Genomic DNA, 18,025 nt, shown 5'->3' on the forward strand with positions numbered 1-18,025 from the left:
TTTACCACCAAAGGTCTAATTTTCATCCATTACCATACAAATGTCCCTTTTTAAGCATTTCGCCCTCCCCCCATTCCTCTTCTCCCCTGGTAACTACCAATATGTTCTCTGTATATACGTGTTTGTTTGTTGTTGTTTTATCTTCCACGTGAGGGTGAAATCATATGGTATTTGTTTTTCTCCATGTGATGTATTTCAGCATAATACCCTCAGGGTCTATCCATGTTGTCACAAATGGCAAGATTACATCTTTTTTATAACTGAGTAGTATTCCATTGTGTGTGTGTGTGTGTGTGTATCTTCTTTATCTATTCATCTGTCCATGGCACTTAGGTTGTTTCCAAGTCTTGAGTATTGTAAATAATGCTGCAGTGAACATAGGGGTGCATTTATTTTTTCAAACTGTGTTTTCATGTTCTCTGGATAAGTATCCAGAAGTGGAATAGATGGATCATATGGTAGTTCTATTTTTAGTTTTTTGAGGAATCTCCGTACTGTTTTCCATAGTGGCTGCACTGGTTTACATTCCTACCAGCAGTGTATCAGGGTTCCCTTCTCTCCACATCCTCTCCAACATTTGTTATTTTTTGTCTTTTTAATAATAGCCTTTCTGATGAACATGAGGTGATATCTCATGGTGGTTTTGATTTGCATTTCCCTAATATTGGTGATTTTTGAACATCTTTTTATCTGTCTGTTGGCCATCTGTATATCTTGTTTGAAAACATGTCTGTTCCGATCTTCTGCCTATTTTTTAATTGGGTTGTTTGTTTTTTGTTGTTGAGTTGTATGAGTTCTTTATATATTTTGAATATTATCCCCTTATTTGCAAATATCTTCTCTCAATTGTTAGGTTGTCTTTTCGTTTTGTTGATGTTTTCCTTTGCTGTGCAGAAGCATTTTAGTTTGATGTAGTCCCATTTATTTTTTCTTTTGTTTCCTTTGGCCTGAATAGAGATTTCCAAAAAGATATTGCTAAGACCGTTATGATGTCAAAGAGTATACTGACTATGTTTTCTTCTAGGAGTTTTATGATTTCAGGTCTTACATTCAAGTCTTTAATCTATTTTGAGTTAATCTTTGTGTATGTTGTAAGATAGTGGTCTACTTTGATTCTTTTGCATGTGGCTCTCCAGTTGTCCCAACACCATTTTGGTGAAGAGATTTATTTTTTCCATTGTATGCTCTTGGCTCCTTTGTCAAAAATTAACTGTCCAAAAATATGTGGCTTTATTTCAGGGCTCTGAGTTCTGTTCCATCCACTTGTGTGTCTGTTTTTTCTGCCAGTACCATGCTGTTTTGTTTACTATAGCTTTGTAGTATACTTTGTGATCAGGGAGTATGATGTTTCCAGCTTTGTTCTTTTTTCTCAGGAGTGCTTTGACTATTCAGGGTCTTTTGTTGTCCCATATAAATTTTAGGATTCTTTGTTCTATTTCCATGAAGATTGTCCTTGGGATTCTGATTGGGATTGTACTGAATCTGAAGATTGCTTTAGGCAGTATGGACATTTTAACTATGTTAATTCTTCCAATTCATGAGCATGGAATATCTTTCCATTTCTTTGTAGCTTCTTTGATTTCTTTCAACAATGTCTTATAGTTTTCAGTGTACAGGTCTTTTACCTCCTTGGTTAAATTTATTTCTAGGTATTTTATTCTTTTTGTTGTGATTATAAATGAGATTTATCCTTGATTTCTCTTTCTGCTATTTCATTGTTAGTGTATAGAAACACAACTGATTTTTGTATGTTGATTTTGTACCCTGAAACTGTACTGTATTCATTTCTTGTTTCTAATAGTTTTTTCATGGATTCTGTAGAGTTTCTGTATATAAAATCATGCCATCTGCAAATAGTGACAGTTTTACTTCTTCCTTTCCAATTCGATACGTTTTATTTCTTTTTTGTGCCAAATTGCTCTGGGTAGGACTTCCAATATTGTGTCAAGTAAGAGTGGTGAGAATGGGCATCCTTGTCTTGTTCCTGATCTTAAAGGGGTAGCTTTCAGTTTTCCACCATTGAGTATGATGTTAGCTGTGGGTTTGTTGTATATGCCCCTTGTTATGTTGAGGTACTTTCCTTCTATACTCATTTTATTCCGAATTTTTAGCATAAATGGATGCTGAATCTTGTCAAATGCTTTTTCTGCATCTATTGAGATGATCATATGAATTTTATTCTTCATTTTGTTTATGTGGTTTATACATTGGTTGATTTCAGGATGTCGAACCATGCTTGCATCCCTGGAATAAATCCCACTTGATTGTGGTGTGTGATCCTTTTAATGTATTGTATTCAATTTGCTAATATTTTGTCGAGAAGTTTTGCATCTGTGTTCATTAGTGATATTGGCCTGTAGTTTTCTTTTTTTGTGTTGTCCTTGTCTTGTTTTGGTATCAGGGTAATATTGACCTCATAGAAGGAGTTGGGAAGTGTCCCCTTTTCTTCACTTTTTGGAGGAGTTTGAGAAGGATAGGTATTAAACCTTTTTTGAATGTTTGATAAAATTTACCAGGGAAGCCATCTGGTCCTGGACTTTTGTTTTTTGGAGGTTTTTGATTACTGTTTCAACCTCCTTACTAGTGATAGGTCTGCTCAAATTGTCTATTTCTTCTTCATTCAGTTGTGGAAGGTTATGTCATTCTAAGAATTTATCCATTTCTTCTAGGTTATCCAGTTTGTTGGCATAAAGCTTTTCATAGTATTCTTTTATAATCATTTGTATTTCTGTGGTATTCGTCATAATTTCTTCTCTTTCATTTCTGATTTTATTTATTTGAGCCTTCCTCTTTTTTTCTAAGTGACTATAGTTAAAAGTTTGTCCATTTTGTTTATCTTTTCAAAAAGCCATCTCTTATTTTTATTGATCTTTTCAGCCTCTATTTCATTTATTTCCACTCTGATTTTTATTATTTCCTTCCCTCTACTGATTTTGGGTTTCATTTGTTCTTCTTTTTCTAGTTCCTTTAGGTGTAATGTTAGATTGTTTGAGATTTTTCTTGTTTCTTGAGGTAAGCCTGTATTGCTGTAAACTTACTTCTTAGTACTGCTTTTATTGTATCCCTTAGATTTTGGTATGTTGTATTTTCGTTATCATTTGTCTCCAGGTATTTTTGATTTCTCCTTTGATTTCTTTGTTGACTCAATAGTTATTCAGTAGCATTTTGTTTAATCTCCACATATTTGTGATTTCCAGTTTTCTTGTAGTTGATTTCTAATTTCAAACCATTGTGGTCAGAAGAGATGCTTGAAATGAGTTCATTCTTCTTAAATTTATTGAGACTTGTTTTGTACCCTAACATGTGATCTCTTCTGGAGAATGTTCCATATACATACAAAAAGAATGTGTATTCTGCTGGTTTTGGGTGGCATGTTCTATATATATCTACTAAATCCATCTGGTCTAATGTATCATTTAAGGCCAATGTTTCTTTATTGATTTTCTGTCTGGTATGTCTATCCATTGATGTAAGTAGGGTGTGTTAGAGGCACCTCCTATTACTGTGTTACTTTTCACTTTCTTCTTTTATGTCTGTTAATATTTGCTTTATGTATTTTGGTGCTTCTAAGTTGGGTGCATAGATATTTACAAGTATTATATCCTCTTGTTGATTTGTTCCCTTTATCTTTATATAATGCCCTTCTTTGTGTCTTGTTACAGTTTACGTTTTAAAGTCTATTTTGTCTGATATAAGTATTGCTACCCCAGCTTTCTCTTTGTTTCCATTTGCATGGGATAGCTTTTTCCATCCCTTCACTTTCAGTCTATGAGTGTCTTTAGATTTGAAGTGTGTCTCTTGTAGCCAGCATATATATGGGTCTTGTTTTTATATCCATTCATCCACCCTATGTATTTTGACTGCACCATTTAGTTCATTTACACTTAAACTAATTATTTATAGATATGTACTTATTGCCATTTTGTTACTTGCCTTCTGGATGTTTTTGTAGTTCTTCTCTGTTTCTTTCTTCTTCTGTTTCTCTCTTGCCTTGTGATTTGATGACTTTCTTTAGTGTTACTTTTGGATTCCCTTCTCTTTATTTTTTTTTGTATTTATTACAGGTTTTTGGTTTGTGGTTACCATGAGGTTCTTATAAAGCAACCTATGTATACAGTAGTCTATATTAAGTTGATGGTCTCTTTAAGTTTGAATGCATTCTAAGAGCCCCATGTTTTTACTCCTCACAATGTTTTATGTTTTTGACATATTTACATCTTTTAGTTTTGTGTACCCCTTAACCTCTTAAGTAGATATGGATGATTTTAGTACTTTTGTCTTTTGACCTTCATACTTGCTTTGTAAGTGGTTGATCCACTACCTTTAATATATATTTGCCTTTACCAGTGAGCTTTTTTCTTTGGTAATTTTCTTATTTCTATTTGTGGCCTTTTCTTTTCCATTTAAAGTCCTTTTAACATTTCTTGTAAGGCTGGTAAACTTCTTTAGTTTTGCTTGTCTGGAAGACTCTTTCTCCTTCCATTCTGAATGATAACATTGCTGGGTAGAGCATTCTCGGTTGGTTGTAGGTTTTTCCTTTTCAGTGCTCTGAATATCTTGTGCCATTCTCTTCTAGTCTGTAAAGTTTCTGTTGAAAAGTCAGCTGATATTCTTATGGGAGTTGCCTAGTACATAACTTGTTGCTTTTCTTTTGCAGCTTTTAAGATTCTCTCTTTATCTTTAATTCTTGACATTTTAATCATAATGTGTCTTGGTGTGGGCCTCTTTGAGTTCATCTTGTTCAGTACTCTCTGTGCTTCCTGTACCTGGATGTCTGTTTACCTCCCCAGGTTAGGGAAGTTTTCAGCTATTATTTCTTCAAATGAGTTCTCTGCCCCTTTGTCTCTCTCTTCTCCTTCTAGGACACCTATATTGTGAATATTAGTATGCTTGATATTGTCCCAGAGGTCCCTTAAACTGTCCTTTTTTTTTTTTTAATTCTTTCTTCTGTTCAGCTTGGTGATTTCCTCTACTCTGTTATCTGAATTGCTGATTTGTTCTTCAGTGTCATCTACTATTGATTCCCTCTAGTGAATTTTTCGTTTCAATTATTGTATTTGTCAGCTCTGATTAGTTCTTTTTTATATTTTCTAACTCTTTGTTCATCTGTTCTTCTCCCAAGTTCAGTGAGCATCCCTATGGCCATTACTTTGTACTCTTTATCAAGTAGATTGTTTATCTCTGTTTCATTTAGTTCTGTTTTTGAGGATTTGTCCTGTTGTTTTATTTGGAACATATTCTTCTGTCTCCTCATTTGCTTACTTCTCAGTGCTTGTTGCTATGTATTGGGTAGATCAGCTACATCTCCCAATCTGGGAAAAGTGGCCTTATATGGGAGATGTCTTATGGGACTCAGTAGTATGTTCCCCTCTTGTCACCCATGCCAAATGCTCCAGGGGTATCCCCTGTGTGGGCTGCATGTGCCCTTCTGTTGTGGCAGGGCCATGATTGCTGCAGGTCTGTGGTAGACAGGGCTGGCTAACTGGTTGCAAAGCCTGGCCACATGCAGCTGCTGTGGATGCACTATTGGGTGGGGCAGGCCCCCAGTGTAGTTGGCTTTGAGACCTGGTGGCACGCAACTGCTGTGGATTTGCTGATGAGTGGGTGAGGTCCCTTGTGTGGCTGGTTGTGGGAGCCTACTGGCACACATCTGCTGCAAGCTCACTGGTGGGTGGGGCAGGCCCCTGATGTGGCTGGTTTGTAGGACTGGGGGCACGTTACTGCTGCTGGCTCTCTGGTGGGTGGGCCAGGCCCCCAGGACAGGCTAGCTGTGGGACCCAGTGCACAACTGCCTCAGGCACACTGGTGGGCAGGGCAGGCCCTTTGTGTGGCTGGTTGTGAGGTCTGAAGGTGCAAGACTGCTTTGGGCTCACTAGTGGGTAGGGCAGGTCCCTGTTGCAGGCTTTATGTGCTACCCAGCTGTAAACAACTGCCTCAGGTACACTAGTGGGTGAGGCAGGCCCCTGCACTAACAGGCTAGAGGGAGAATTCCAAAATGGCCAGCATCTTTGTCAGCACAGCTGAACTAGATCTCAAAAATGGCTGCTGCCAGGGCCTGGCTCAGTGGCATTGGCGGTTAAGTTTGCGTACTCCACTTTGGCAGCCCAGGGTTCGCCAGTCTGGATCCTGGGCGCAGACCTACACACTGCTTGTCAAGCCATGCTGTGGCAGGCGTCCCACATATAAGTAGAGGAAGATAGGCACAGATGTTAGTTCAGGGCCAATCTTCGTCAGCAAAAAGAGGAGGATTGGCGGTGGATGTTAGCTCAGGGCTAATCTTCCTAAAAAAAAAAAAGAAATTCTGCTGCCAGTGTCTCAGTCCCTGGAGGGTTGGGGGCTGGCCACCTCCTGTGTCTCACCAGAGGCACTCCAAGCTTAGTAAGTGAATCTCTTTTACCAATGGATTATGCACTTTTCTATCTGGTGGTTTTGTGCTGGGTTGAGTGAGTCTGTGCATGGGCTTTTTAAGAGCAGGTTTTCCTTTCCCTGAAATTCTGTAGTTTTTCTGGCTTTATTCCTGATTGTTTTCAAAGCCAGATGTTTGGGGATCTTGTCTCTCCTGTGCTGGATCCAAGAGCAGAAGTGTCTATTGTGGAGTTTGAATCCCCCACCCCTCCAGGAAAAGCGCCATGCCTTTGAGATCTCTCCCAACCATGAAGCACCATAGCTGGGGTGTGGTTCTTTCCTCAGCAGGGCTGTAACACTGCCTCTTCCATCCCTCTCTGTGTTGTCCCTTGTTGTGGAGGCTCTTTCCATCCAGTTTCAAGATCTCTCTCAGAGGAAATTATTTCACATGTAGTTGTAGATTTGTTGTATTGTGGGAGAAGACAAGCTCAGGATCTTCCTACACCACCATCTTCCAAAGTCCTGGGTTTTGTATTTTTGATATTTGGGTAGGCATAATGAAGTTAGTTACTTCTACACACACTATGGGGTAGATATTATTACTTATATTCATTACTTGAGCAATCCTCAGTTTATGGCTTGCGATCATTGGGCCATCTGTTAATATTATGTGGCTTTTCTGTTAGAGTCTGATGTTTTCTAGGTAGACAGTCATGTCATCTGTGAAGACAGTTTTATCTCTTCCTTTATAGGCTTTGCTCTTCCTGCCTCCCTTTCTTTCCCTCCCTCCCTCCTTCTTTCTTTTCCTACCTTTCCTTCCCTTCCATCTTTCCCTGCTTTCCTTTCTTTTCTTTCCCTTTCCCATTTCCCCTTTCCCTTTCTTTCACTAGCTAGTGCTTCCAGTGTGATGTTGAATAGGATCAGACATCCTTACCTTGTTCCTAATATTAAGGAATTGTCTTTCACCACTAAGCATAGTGTTAACTGTAGGGTTTTCAAACATGTCTCTACCAGGTTGAGGGTGTTAAATTTTATTTTTAGTTTGCTGAGAGTTTTTGTAATGAATAGACATTTGTCAAATATTTGTCTTTAAATCTATTATCTTGATATTTTTGTGTATTTGTCCTATCTGTTCTCTGTCTCCCTTTTTTTCTTTTATTCTTTTCTTTTGGATTAATTGCATATTTTTTATCATTACACTTTCTTCTCTTTTGTTAGCTTATTACTTATACCTCTTTGTTTTTTATTTTTAATTTTTAGTGGTTGCTTTACAGTTCACACTATTTATCTTTAACTTGTCACAATCTATCTTCAAGTAATGTTATAGGTATATCATTTCATGTATATTATAAGAACCTTACAACAGTATACTTCCATTTCCTCTCTCAGGGTCTTTGCAGTATTATTGTCATGTATTTTACTTCTATATATGTCATTAACCCCACAATACGTTGTTGTTATTTTTGTTTTAAAGTGTTATATTTCAAAGAGATTTTAAAAATAAGAAAAAAGCATATTTTATATTTATCTATATATTTACCATTTTCAGTGCTCTTCATTCCTTTGTGTAGAACCAGGTTTCTGTCTGGTATCATTTTTCCATCAGCCTGAAAGACTTCCTTAACGTTTTTTTGTAGTACACGTCTACTGCTGATGAACCCTATCAGCCTTTTTATGTTTGAAAAAAATCTTTATTTTACTTTCACTTTAATTAAATATTTTCTCTGGGTATAGAATTCTAGGTTGAGTTTTAGATTGTTTTTCATTACTTTCAGGGTGTTGTTCCACTGCCTTTTGGCTTACATCGTTTCTGGTGTGAAGTCTTCTGTCATTCTTGTCTTTGTTCCTCTGTAACTCGTGTCTTTTTTTCCTTTAGGTGCTTTCAAGATTTTTCTATCACTTATTTTAAGTAATTTTATTATGATGTGCATCAGTATATTTTCTACATTTTTCTTGCTGTGATCTTCCTTGAGTTTCTTGGATTTGTGCGATTATAGTTTTTATCAAATTTGGAAAAGCTCTGACCATTTTTCAAACATTTTTTCTTCCCTCTCCTCTTCAGGGAGTCCAATTACATATGTACTATATTGCTTTCAGTTGGCCCATCACTCACTGATGCTCTGTTCATTTATTGTCCAACTTTCTGCTCTGTGTGTTTCGTTTTGGATCGTTTCTGTTGCTATGTCTTTAATCTTTTAACAACTAGTATGCATTCCATTACAGTTCGTATTTTCATGCTTTTTTGCATGCATACTAGTTGTTTATGGGATGCCAGCTGTTGTGAACTTTACCTGGTTGGATACTGAATATTTTTAAATTCCTTTCAGTATTTTTGAGCTTTATTCTGAGACACATTTGAGTTATTTGGGAACACTTTGATCCTTTTAAGGCTTTCTTTTGTAGGATCAGAACGGCCTTTATTCCAGGGCTGATTTTTTTCCCCATAAAGGGCAGTACTTTGGAGTATTCTACCTGATATCCAGTGTATTTCAAGGTTTTTCCACTCTGACTTGTGGGCACATGAACTGTTTCTGGCCTCATGTGATCTGTGGGGATCAGTTCACCTGTTCCTTTCCAGTGGTTCTTTTTCTGATCTCAGATAGTTTCCTTGTGTACATGTGCTGATCCATACTCCGCTGAAGGCTCGAAAGGAAAACTGAAGATCTCTGGAGCTTTCTCAGTGCAGTCCTCTCCTCACATGCAGCTCTCTCCTCTCTGATGTTCTGCCCCATGAATTCTGGCAGCCCTGGCCTCCCTGAGTTCTCAACTCTGTTTCCCTTAACGTTAATTTCTCTCAAAATATCATGACAGATTAGTACTGAATAATAAATTTAAAAGTGCTTTATTTTCAAACATGTATCTTTGGCTTCCACTCTCTTTTTATTAATATAACACTGCCTAAAAGAGCATTTATACTGGATCTGATAGCATCAATTCAGTTCTTCTTATAAATGAAAGTAGTTTTATACTTGTTTTAAATTTCTGTTTGGTAAATATATTTTCAATATAGTACAATTATTTTTAAGCTTAATAGTTATTATTTAGTCCTTAGATGATGTAAAAACATTTAGGTGTATCAAAAGAGGTTTTTGTTTCATTAGTTACTACCAAATTTAAAGAATATGCAGAATAGGAAATATAAAAATGCCCTAGAAATTTTTTTAGTGCTCTACCTTTATAATCTATCATGCCTTTGATGCCTATCTGGGGAATTTTAGTGTTTCTGGCTTTCAAAGTATTTCTAGGTTGATTTTTTTGTTTTTGGTGTGTAGTATACCAAAAATTTGTTTAATGTCATTATTCATATCTGCTAACATCTTAATTATTTGGATTTTTTTATTTCAACCAAAAGTAGTATATGATGTTTGGTTTTGATGTTTATATTCTATGTAAGTATTCTGCTATAATGTTATCACATTTTGCTGTGGTTTCTGCCAAATGACAAATTTTCCATGATCATGCTCATAAAGTTTCTTGGATGAAACTCTGAAAGCTAAGCATTGCCTTGGTAAAAACTGAAGCATATATATTAAATGTTCTTTCTCATTTTTTATATACTTTCTAGTCTGCAGTATCAGTGTTACTTTTTCTCAAAATCAGCTTTCAATTTTTATTACTTGACACAGTCATTGACAGACATTTAAAATTCTTCATGTATAGTAAGAATATCTGATGAATGCTGTTAATCTTTTTATTTTTCACATTCTTTTACATTCTCATTCTTTATTTTTATTTTAATTTTTTTTTTTGAGGAAGATTATCCATGAGCTAACATCCACCACCAATCCTCCTCTTTTTGCTGAGGAAGATTGGCCCTGAACTAACATCCATGCCAAATCTTCCTCTATTTTATATGTGGGACGCCTGCCACAGCATGGCTTGATAAGCTGTGTGTAGGTCTGCACCCAGGATCCAGACTGGCAAACCCCAGGCCACCCAAGAGGAGCATGCGAACTTAACTGCTATGCCACTGGGCTGGCCCCCCATTCTTTATTTTTTACATCTCCAGAGTTTGCAATATAGACAAAGTATCTACTCTTTTTTGGTAAAATAAATAGTGTCTAGTGATTTTTGTTTGCTTTACCATTTGCCAGAAATTTGTATGTAATGTTTTTGAAAACTTCCTATTTGTATGGTCTTTGGAGTTAACTGCCACTACTAAGTCAATAACTTTTTTAGCTAGTATGTTTAAGTTTGGGTCGGTGAGTGTGGATTTTTATGAAAACTAGAAGTAACCACTTGAGTGATAAAAAAAAGGAATTCAAGTACCTTTCCCCTCTCTTTTGTATAGTATCAAAGGTGCAGAATCTGGGATAAGTTACATGAAGAACATATCAATGCAGGACGTACAGTTCAGGTAAGGCTATTATATTGTTTCTACTAAATCAACACGAAAAAGCTAGTCTTAAGAAAATTTTGCTAAAATAAGAAATACCCTTGTACCTGAATCCTTTTATGCATAGTTGTACCTATTTCCTTAAGGATGCACTTTTACCAGGAATTACTGAATCAAATGTCTTACATATTTTTAAGATTTTGATTCATATTACCAAAATTTCCTCCAGAAATGACATATCAACTTACTCTCTCACAATTAATGCATTTTCCAAAAACCTTACCAACACTGTTATTACCAATTTCCCAAATTTTTGCTAATTAGTAAGTTAAAATTATGCTGCGTTGTTGTTTTGATCTGGATTTTTTCTTTTATTGCTTTGAAGGGTAAAAGTTTTTTTCGTATGGGCCTTGCATATAATGTTTCTTTTGTAAATTACCTATTCGTGTCTCTTGCCCCGTACATATATTATATTTTCTTTTGTAAGAGCTGCTTATGATTTGAAGATACTGATTTTCTGTCTGTAATATTGTTGCAATAATATAGTGTTGCAAATATTCTTTTTAGTGACTGGCTTTTTAGTAAATAAATTTTAATTATTTTAAATTCATTTTTTAAAATCATATATTTACATAGTTAAAATCCAAATAAAATAAAAAGGCTTATTGTATACTACCTTTCTCCATCTTTAAGTCCTATGTGGAAGAAGCTATGTTTAATCTTTTTGGACATTTCCCCTGGTGTTTAGCTCTTTCTTCCTAAATACCATGTGTAGGCTGGTATTTCTTAATCAGGTTTATCGCTTCACTTCTTGCTATTGTAGGTAGAGATTAGTTTTTTACCCTTCTCTCCTACTTTCCTTTCTCCTATATAATTACGTATATTATAATTTTTTAAAATCATTTATTTGATAATTTAGTCCTCTGTGTTTTCTCTTTGCTCTTTTTTAAAAAATATTTTATTGCAAGGGTCAGCAAAGTATGGCTTCCGGGCCGAATATGGCCTGCTATTCACCCCATTTGTTTACATGTTGTCTTTGGCTGCTTTCACACAAAACAGCCCTTGAGTGGTTGGAGCAGAGACCATGTGGCCTGCAAAGCCTAAACTATTTACTCTCTGGCCCTTTGCAGAAAAAGTTTGCCAATCTCTGTTCTGTTGGGTGTTAGGATTGCTTATCTAATTTTCTTTTCTGTTTTCTGGGAGATTTCTTCAGCTTTATCTTCAATTGTTTTTACTAAATTCTTTATTTCTGATATTATAATATTTAATTTCCAAGAGCTTTTTCTTCTTCTCTTTTCCTTTTTTCATAGTATTTTGTCTTTGGATATAACTTCTCCTGCTTTTCTGAGACACTGAAAAGCTCATTGCTTGTCTCCTGGTGGACTTCACTTAAAGGTGCTTTGGCAAGCTGGTGTTTTCCTTGGATAAACCTCCAAATATCAGTATCTGGAGGTTGTTCTGGTTTAGTTTGCTAAAGAAGAATCCTCATTCTCCCCTTAGGGCAAGTAGGCATTTATTTTTCAGTTACAGAAGCAGGTTAGGTGAAGGTTGCTGGGCTTTCATGGTTCAGGTCACGCTTTTACATAAATCGCTTATTTTAGCCCTGTGCCTGGTGTTTCTGAATCTAGAGTCTGTTTCTACAAAGAATGCATCTCTGGTCCTCTTGCATTTCGGAAAGGTTACTATAACTGCAGTAAAGTGAATATATTGGGATAGAATGAAATGAATGCAAGAGATCGTTTAGGAGGGGTTACAGAGATGGTGGAGATGGAGAAAAACAGATTGATTTGAGATCTAGATAGAAATTTGATTTCTCTCTCTCTCTCTTTTTTTTTTACTGCTTGCTAACTAGATTCCAGGCCTAAAGATCAGGAACTATGTCTCTGCTATTTGCATGTCCCATAGTACCTGGTGCTCAGCAAGACTCGATGTTTATTGAATGATAGTAGGCACATTAATGTCGATGAGATTATTATGACTTGGATTTCTTACCATCTTCACTGTTTAATATGTCATTAAAAATCACTTATGATTTTCTTGAGTTAATGGTTATGGTCAAAGTGTTTGCTGATTTCAAAAATATATGTATTTACATTATTGACCTCCATCTGGCGCAAAAGATTTATATGTGCCATTAAAGTAGTGAGATTGAAACTGTTGTTAGAGGTAGATATTTGCTTCGTTTTATTCATATCTGCCCTGAATTTCATGTATAGGCTTATTTTTTGCTAGTTTGTGTAAAAATTATTTTTGGACAAACAATTTCATGAACAGTTATCATAGATTTTTTTAGATTTAGCATTATTAGATTTATATAATAAGAACTATCTTCACTTTGATTATAGTGTCTGTTGAAAAGGAGTTCTTAATTTAAATGTAGTCTACTTTAACAAGCTTTTCTCTTATGGCTCGTGCTTTTGGTAGCTTGTTCAAGGAATGTTCTCTATCCTAAGAGTAAGAAGATATTTTCCAAGGAATGTTTTAAATGTTTTGCTTTTAACGTTTTAGTCTAATCCATCTGGACTTGATGGTATAAGGTAGATAGAAGTAAAATTTCATTCTTCTCCATTTGGAAAGTCAGTTGTCTTTCACTGTTAACTGATTTCTCCAATGCTATTTACATATCACAGTTTCATATATGTATGGGTCTGTCTCTGGTCTTTCTGTTCCATTCCACTGCTCAATTTGTCTATTTCTCCACCAAGTTCCACAGTATCTTAGTTAAGACAGTCTTATGATAACGCTTGATATCTGGTAGGACAATATTTCCACCTTACTCTTCCTTTTCAGGAGTGTTTTGTCTATACTCACCCCTTTAGTCTTCTGTATAAAATTTGGAATCTCGTTTTCAAAGTTCGTATACAATTTTGTTTGGAATTTGGGAATTGCATTGGATTTATCAATCTAGTTAGAGAAAATTGACATATTTACAATGTCTAGTTTTCCTACCTATGAATATGGGGCTATCCTTGCACTTGTTTATGTCTTCTTTAATTAATATTTGTGTATCTTTATAGTTTTATGCATACAGATTGTGATAGATTATACTTTTTAAAGATATCTGCAAAATATCTTCCATCCTACATGGTCGTCTATGGTATGACCTTGTTATTCTCCCACCAACAGGTGGAGTCTGTTCCCCTCCCCTTGAATCTGGGCTGAGGCAGAAGTAATGCTGCGTGGTTTCTGAGACTAGTCAGAAAAGGCCAGATAGCTTCCACTGGTTCTCTGAGGAGGCTTGCTCTGGGGGAACTTAGCCATGGCATGAAATGTCCAAGTATCCTGAGACCTCCTTGTGGGAGATAGCCACAGCCACAGCTGAGCCCTTAGGAACTTCCAGCCTCAAGTGCCAGCCACATGAGTGAGCCAACGTAGACATCCAGTACAGCTGAGCCTTCACAGGACTTCAGCCTCAGCCAACGTCTGACTTAACCGCATGGGAGACCCCAAGTGAGAACTGCTCAGCTGATGACTTCCTAAATTTCTCTTCTACGTTAGCAAAATCAAACAATGGTTTTAGGCCCTAAGTTCGGAAGGAATTTGTTACGCAACAACAGATGACTGGAATATAGGACTTACACTTATTTTGTTTCTCTATTTCAATGTTTTTCATTAATCTGTTACTATCTATTAATTAGATACTAGACTATTAATTAGATAATTGGCCTATTTAATTAATCTAGTACAACCTCATTCTAGCTGATAATAAAGGATTCTGAAAAATATATCACAATTTCTACTTTGAAGGAACTTACCTAGACGGGAATTCACAAAAAGTTAAATAAAATATTTAAATAACAGTTTAAAGCTTTAGAAAAAGATGTCAGTGTATGACTACTGATCAAATATATTGTAGAGACCAGTAAGTGATATACTGCAAGCTGTCTGGATGCTGGCTAAGAGAGGTATTGTTCTCATTTTTCAGATAAAAGAAGGCTGAAGAACAGAGAAACTTAGTGTTTGTCTAAAGGGCAAAGCCTTAATAAGTTGTAGTGCAGGAATCCAATCTGGAATTATTTTTAAAGATTTTATTTTTTTCCTTTTTCTCCCCAAAGCCCCCCAGTACATAGTTGTATATTCTTCGTTGTGGGTCCTTCTAGTTGTGGCATGTGGGACGCTGCCTCAGCGTGGTTTGATGAGCAGTGCCATGTCGTGCTCAGGATCGAACCAACGAAACACTGGGCCACCTGCAGCGGAGCTCACGAACTTAACCACTTGGCCACGGGGCCAGCCCCTAATCTGGAATTATTTTTAATATTAACTTAGGTGGATAGACAGTAGAGTATTGCACTTAATACCTACATAGTAGGTCCTCATTAGATATTTGTTGAGTAAATGAATGGAGGCCTTTTTCTCCTTTGATTTTTACTCCTTTTGGTGGTTCAGTGAATATTTTTTAAGCTATGTATATTCTTTTTGGTGCCTTTTGATATTGAAATAAGTGTGAAGTCATTACACTACTATCAATACCTTAGTGTAGTAGTTAGGTAATACAAGTAAAGAATAGTCCAGATTTATTTTAATTAAATAGTTATCACTCTGGAGCCCTTAATAATAAATTATATGATGTCTAGAATGTGTTTACTCTACGTTGTTTAAATGTTTACCAGTGGACTTGTGCTCTGTGTTTGTCAAGAAATCAGATTAATTATTGATACCAAATGTTTTCTGCTGTACACAATTTGCTCTCAAAATTACATGTTGTAAAAACACATTAGGAATCCTTTAATCAATATTTAACAAAGGCAAATATATGTACAGCCACTCTTCTTTTAATCATTAAATACATAATTAGTCATTTTTCAGAATTTCAGTTAACTCAGAATAATTACTTTTTACAATTATCAGTACAGATAAGTGTATATTTAAACATATCTTTTAATCTTTAGACAGGAATTTCAGGATATTTCTGAAAGAAGGGGAAAAAAGTCATAACTAGTTATTAAATTTAGTTACAGAACTAAAGAGAGAGATATGTCACCTTTATTTTACTGAAAGTTTGGCCATAGTTTGCAGTTTACTACTTGCATACTGCAAACCTTGTTAATTGCTGAGTTGGTATACTTTCTTCTTTTAAAACTTACTTCATTGGTTGTAGACCCATTTATCTGACTGTGAATATTGCAGCAAATTTTCAGAACTTGGCATAATATTTGCTTTTCTGATCTGTTTATTAGCAGAAACATTTGAACATTTACTATTAATACTATTCTGGACACTGGGGCTATAGCTGTGAGCAAAACAGAAGAAAATTATTGTTCTCACCAAACTTATGTTCTAGGGGTGGTAATTGGCGAAACAGAGACAGATAATTTTTTTAAGTAAATAAATGTATAATATTTAGATAGTTGTAAGTACCATACAGTAAAAGTAGGGCAGTTAAAGGGAACAGAGAGTCACAGAAGGTGATGAGGGTTCTTTTGTATAGGGTGGTTGTGGAAGGTTTCTGATGACAGTTGAGCAGAGACCTGAAGAAAGGAAAGGCATAAACCATGGGGGCCCGACCATCACCACAATCCTCGTAATGTGAAACCATTCAAGATAATATATTCATCTCCCCAGAAAGTTTCCTCATAGCCCTTTGTAACCCTGCATGTGGCTTCTCCCTTCCACGTCCCTCTGCAACCCTTCCCCCTCTCCGCACATGCACACTCATCCCCCAAACTTCCATCCCCACCCCCCGGTATCCAAGCAACCACTAACCTGCTTTCTATCACTGTACACCAGTTTGGATTTCCTAGAATTTTATATAAATAGAATCATACAATATGCACTCCTCTTTTATCCAGCTTCTTTCACTCTTCATAAATATTTTGAAGTTCATCCATGTTATAATGTGTATCAGTATTTCATTCCTTTTTTTTTATTGATTAGGTATTCTCTTGAAAGGATACATGACAGTTTGTTTATCCATTCATCTGTTGATGGACATTTGGGTTGTTTCCAGTTTGGGGCTGTTACAAATAAAGCTGCTATGAATATTTGAGTACAAGACTTTGTATGGACAAAGGATTTTATTTCTCTTGGATAAATACTTATGAGTGGAGTGGCTGGATCATATAGTAGTTGTTATTCTCTAACTTTTTAAGAAACTGTCAAGCTATTTTCCACAATGGTAGTACCATTTTATGTTCACACAGTTCCTCCATATCCTTACCAACATTTGATATGATTGGTCTTTTTAATTTTAGCCATTTTAATAGGTCTGTAGTGGTATCTCATTGTGATTTTACTTTTCACTTGATTAATGATATTTCTGTTTTATTTTGAATTAATCGAGTATTTTTCATTCATTTTATCTCCTTTCTTGTCTTACAAGCTGTAACTCTTTATTTTGTTATTTTAGTGGTTGCTTTAGGGTTTATAGCATATTTCTTATTAGAGTTTATATTCAAGTGCTGTTATACTATTTCACATGTTTAAGAAACTTACAATGTACTTCTGTTTCTCTCTTCCCAGTCTATATGCTATTGTTGTCATATATTTTACTTATACGTTTTACATACTTCATAGTGTTAAACAGTCAGTTATGTTTTTTAAGTGATTTATATATTAAAGGAAAAAAATCTTATGTATTTACCTTTGTTACTTTTATTTCTGGTGTGTTTAATGCCTTTGTATAAACCCATATTTCCATCTGGTGTCATTTGCCTTTTGCCTGAAAGACTTCCATTAACATTTCTTGGAGTGCAGTTCTGCTGGCGATGAACTCTTTCATCTTTTGTATATCTGAAAAGCCTTTATTTGGCTTTTGTTTTTAAAAGGAATTTTGCTGTATAAAGAATTCTATATTCTAATTTTTTTCTTTCAGTACTTTAAAGATGTTCGACTTTCTTTTCACTTGCATTGCTTCCAATGGGAAATCTGTTTTATTCTTATCTTTGTTCCTCTGTATGTGTCTCTTTTCTTTGGCTGCTTTTACTAGTTTCCCATTATCACTGGTTTTGAGCACTTTGATTCTGATGGTCCTTGGTGGAGTTTTCTTCATGTTTCTTGTGCTTTGAATTTGTTGAGCTTCTTGGATCTTTAGGTTTATAGTTTGCATCTGATTTGGAAATGTTTTGGCCATTATTTCTTCAAATATTTTTCTGTCCCCTCCCATCTCTCTTCTCCTTCAGGGACTCCAATTACACATATGTTAGGCTGCTTAAAGTTATCTCACAGCTCACTGATGCTCTTTTAAATTTTTGAGTTCTTTTTTTCTCTGTGTGTTTCATTTTGGGTGGTTTCTATTTCTATGCCTTCATGTTCACTACCCTTAGCAGCAGCAGTGTCTAATCTGTTAATCCATTCAATGTATTTTTCATCTCACATATTGTAGTTTTAAACTCTAGAATTTTGATT

General features: G+C 35.6%; 1 protein-coding gene across 5 annotated transcripts in view; it reads left to right on the forward strand.

The window, feature by feature from the left end:
* STX17 (syntaxin 17) overlaps positions 1 to 18,025 on the forward strand; it is a 63,910-nt gene that overhangs the window by 13,699 nt on the left and 32,186 nt on the right. For all 5 annotated transcript variants that reach the window (XM_023629754.2, XM_023629755.2, XM_023629756.2 and 2 more), the window contains exon 3: positions 10,637 to 10,702. In XM_023629754.2, coding sequence (XP_023485522.1) covers positions 10,637 to 10,702 — 66 coding nt within the window. The remainder of the gene's footprint in view (positions 1 to 10,636; positions 10,703 to 18,025) is intronic.

The sequence above is a fragment of the Equus caballus genome, chromosome 25 (genome assembly GCF_041296265.1).
Source record: "Equus caballus isolate H_3958 breed thoroughbred chromosome 25, TB-T2T, whole genome shotgun sequence".
In the NCBI taxonomy this organism is placed as follows: domain Eukaryota; kingdom Metazoa; phylum Chordata; class Mammalia; order Perissodactyla; family Equidae; genus Equus; species Equus caballus.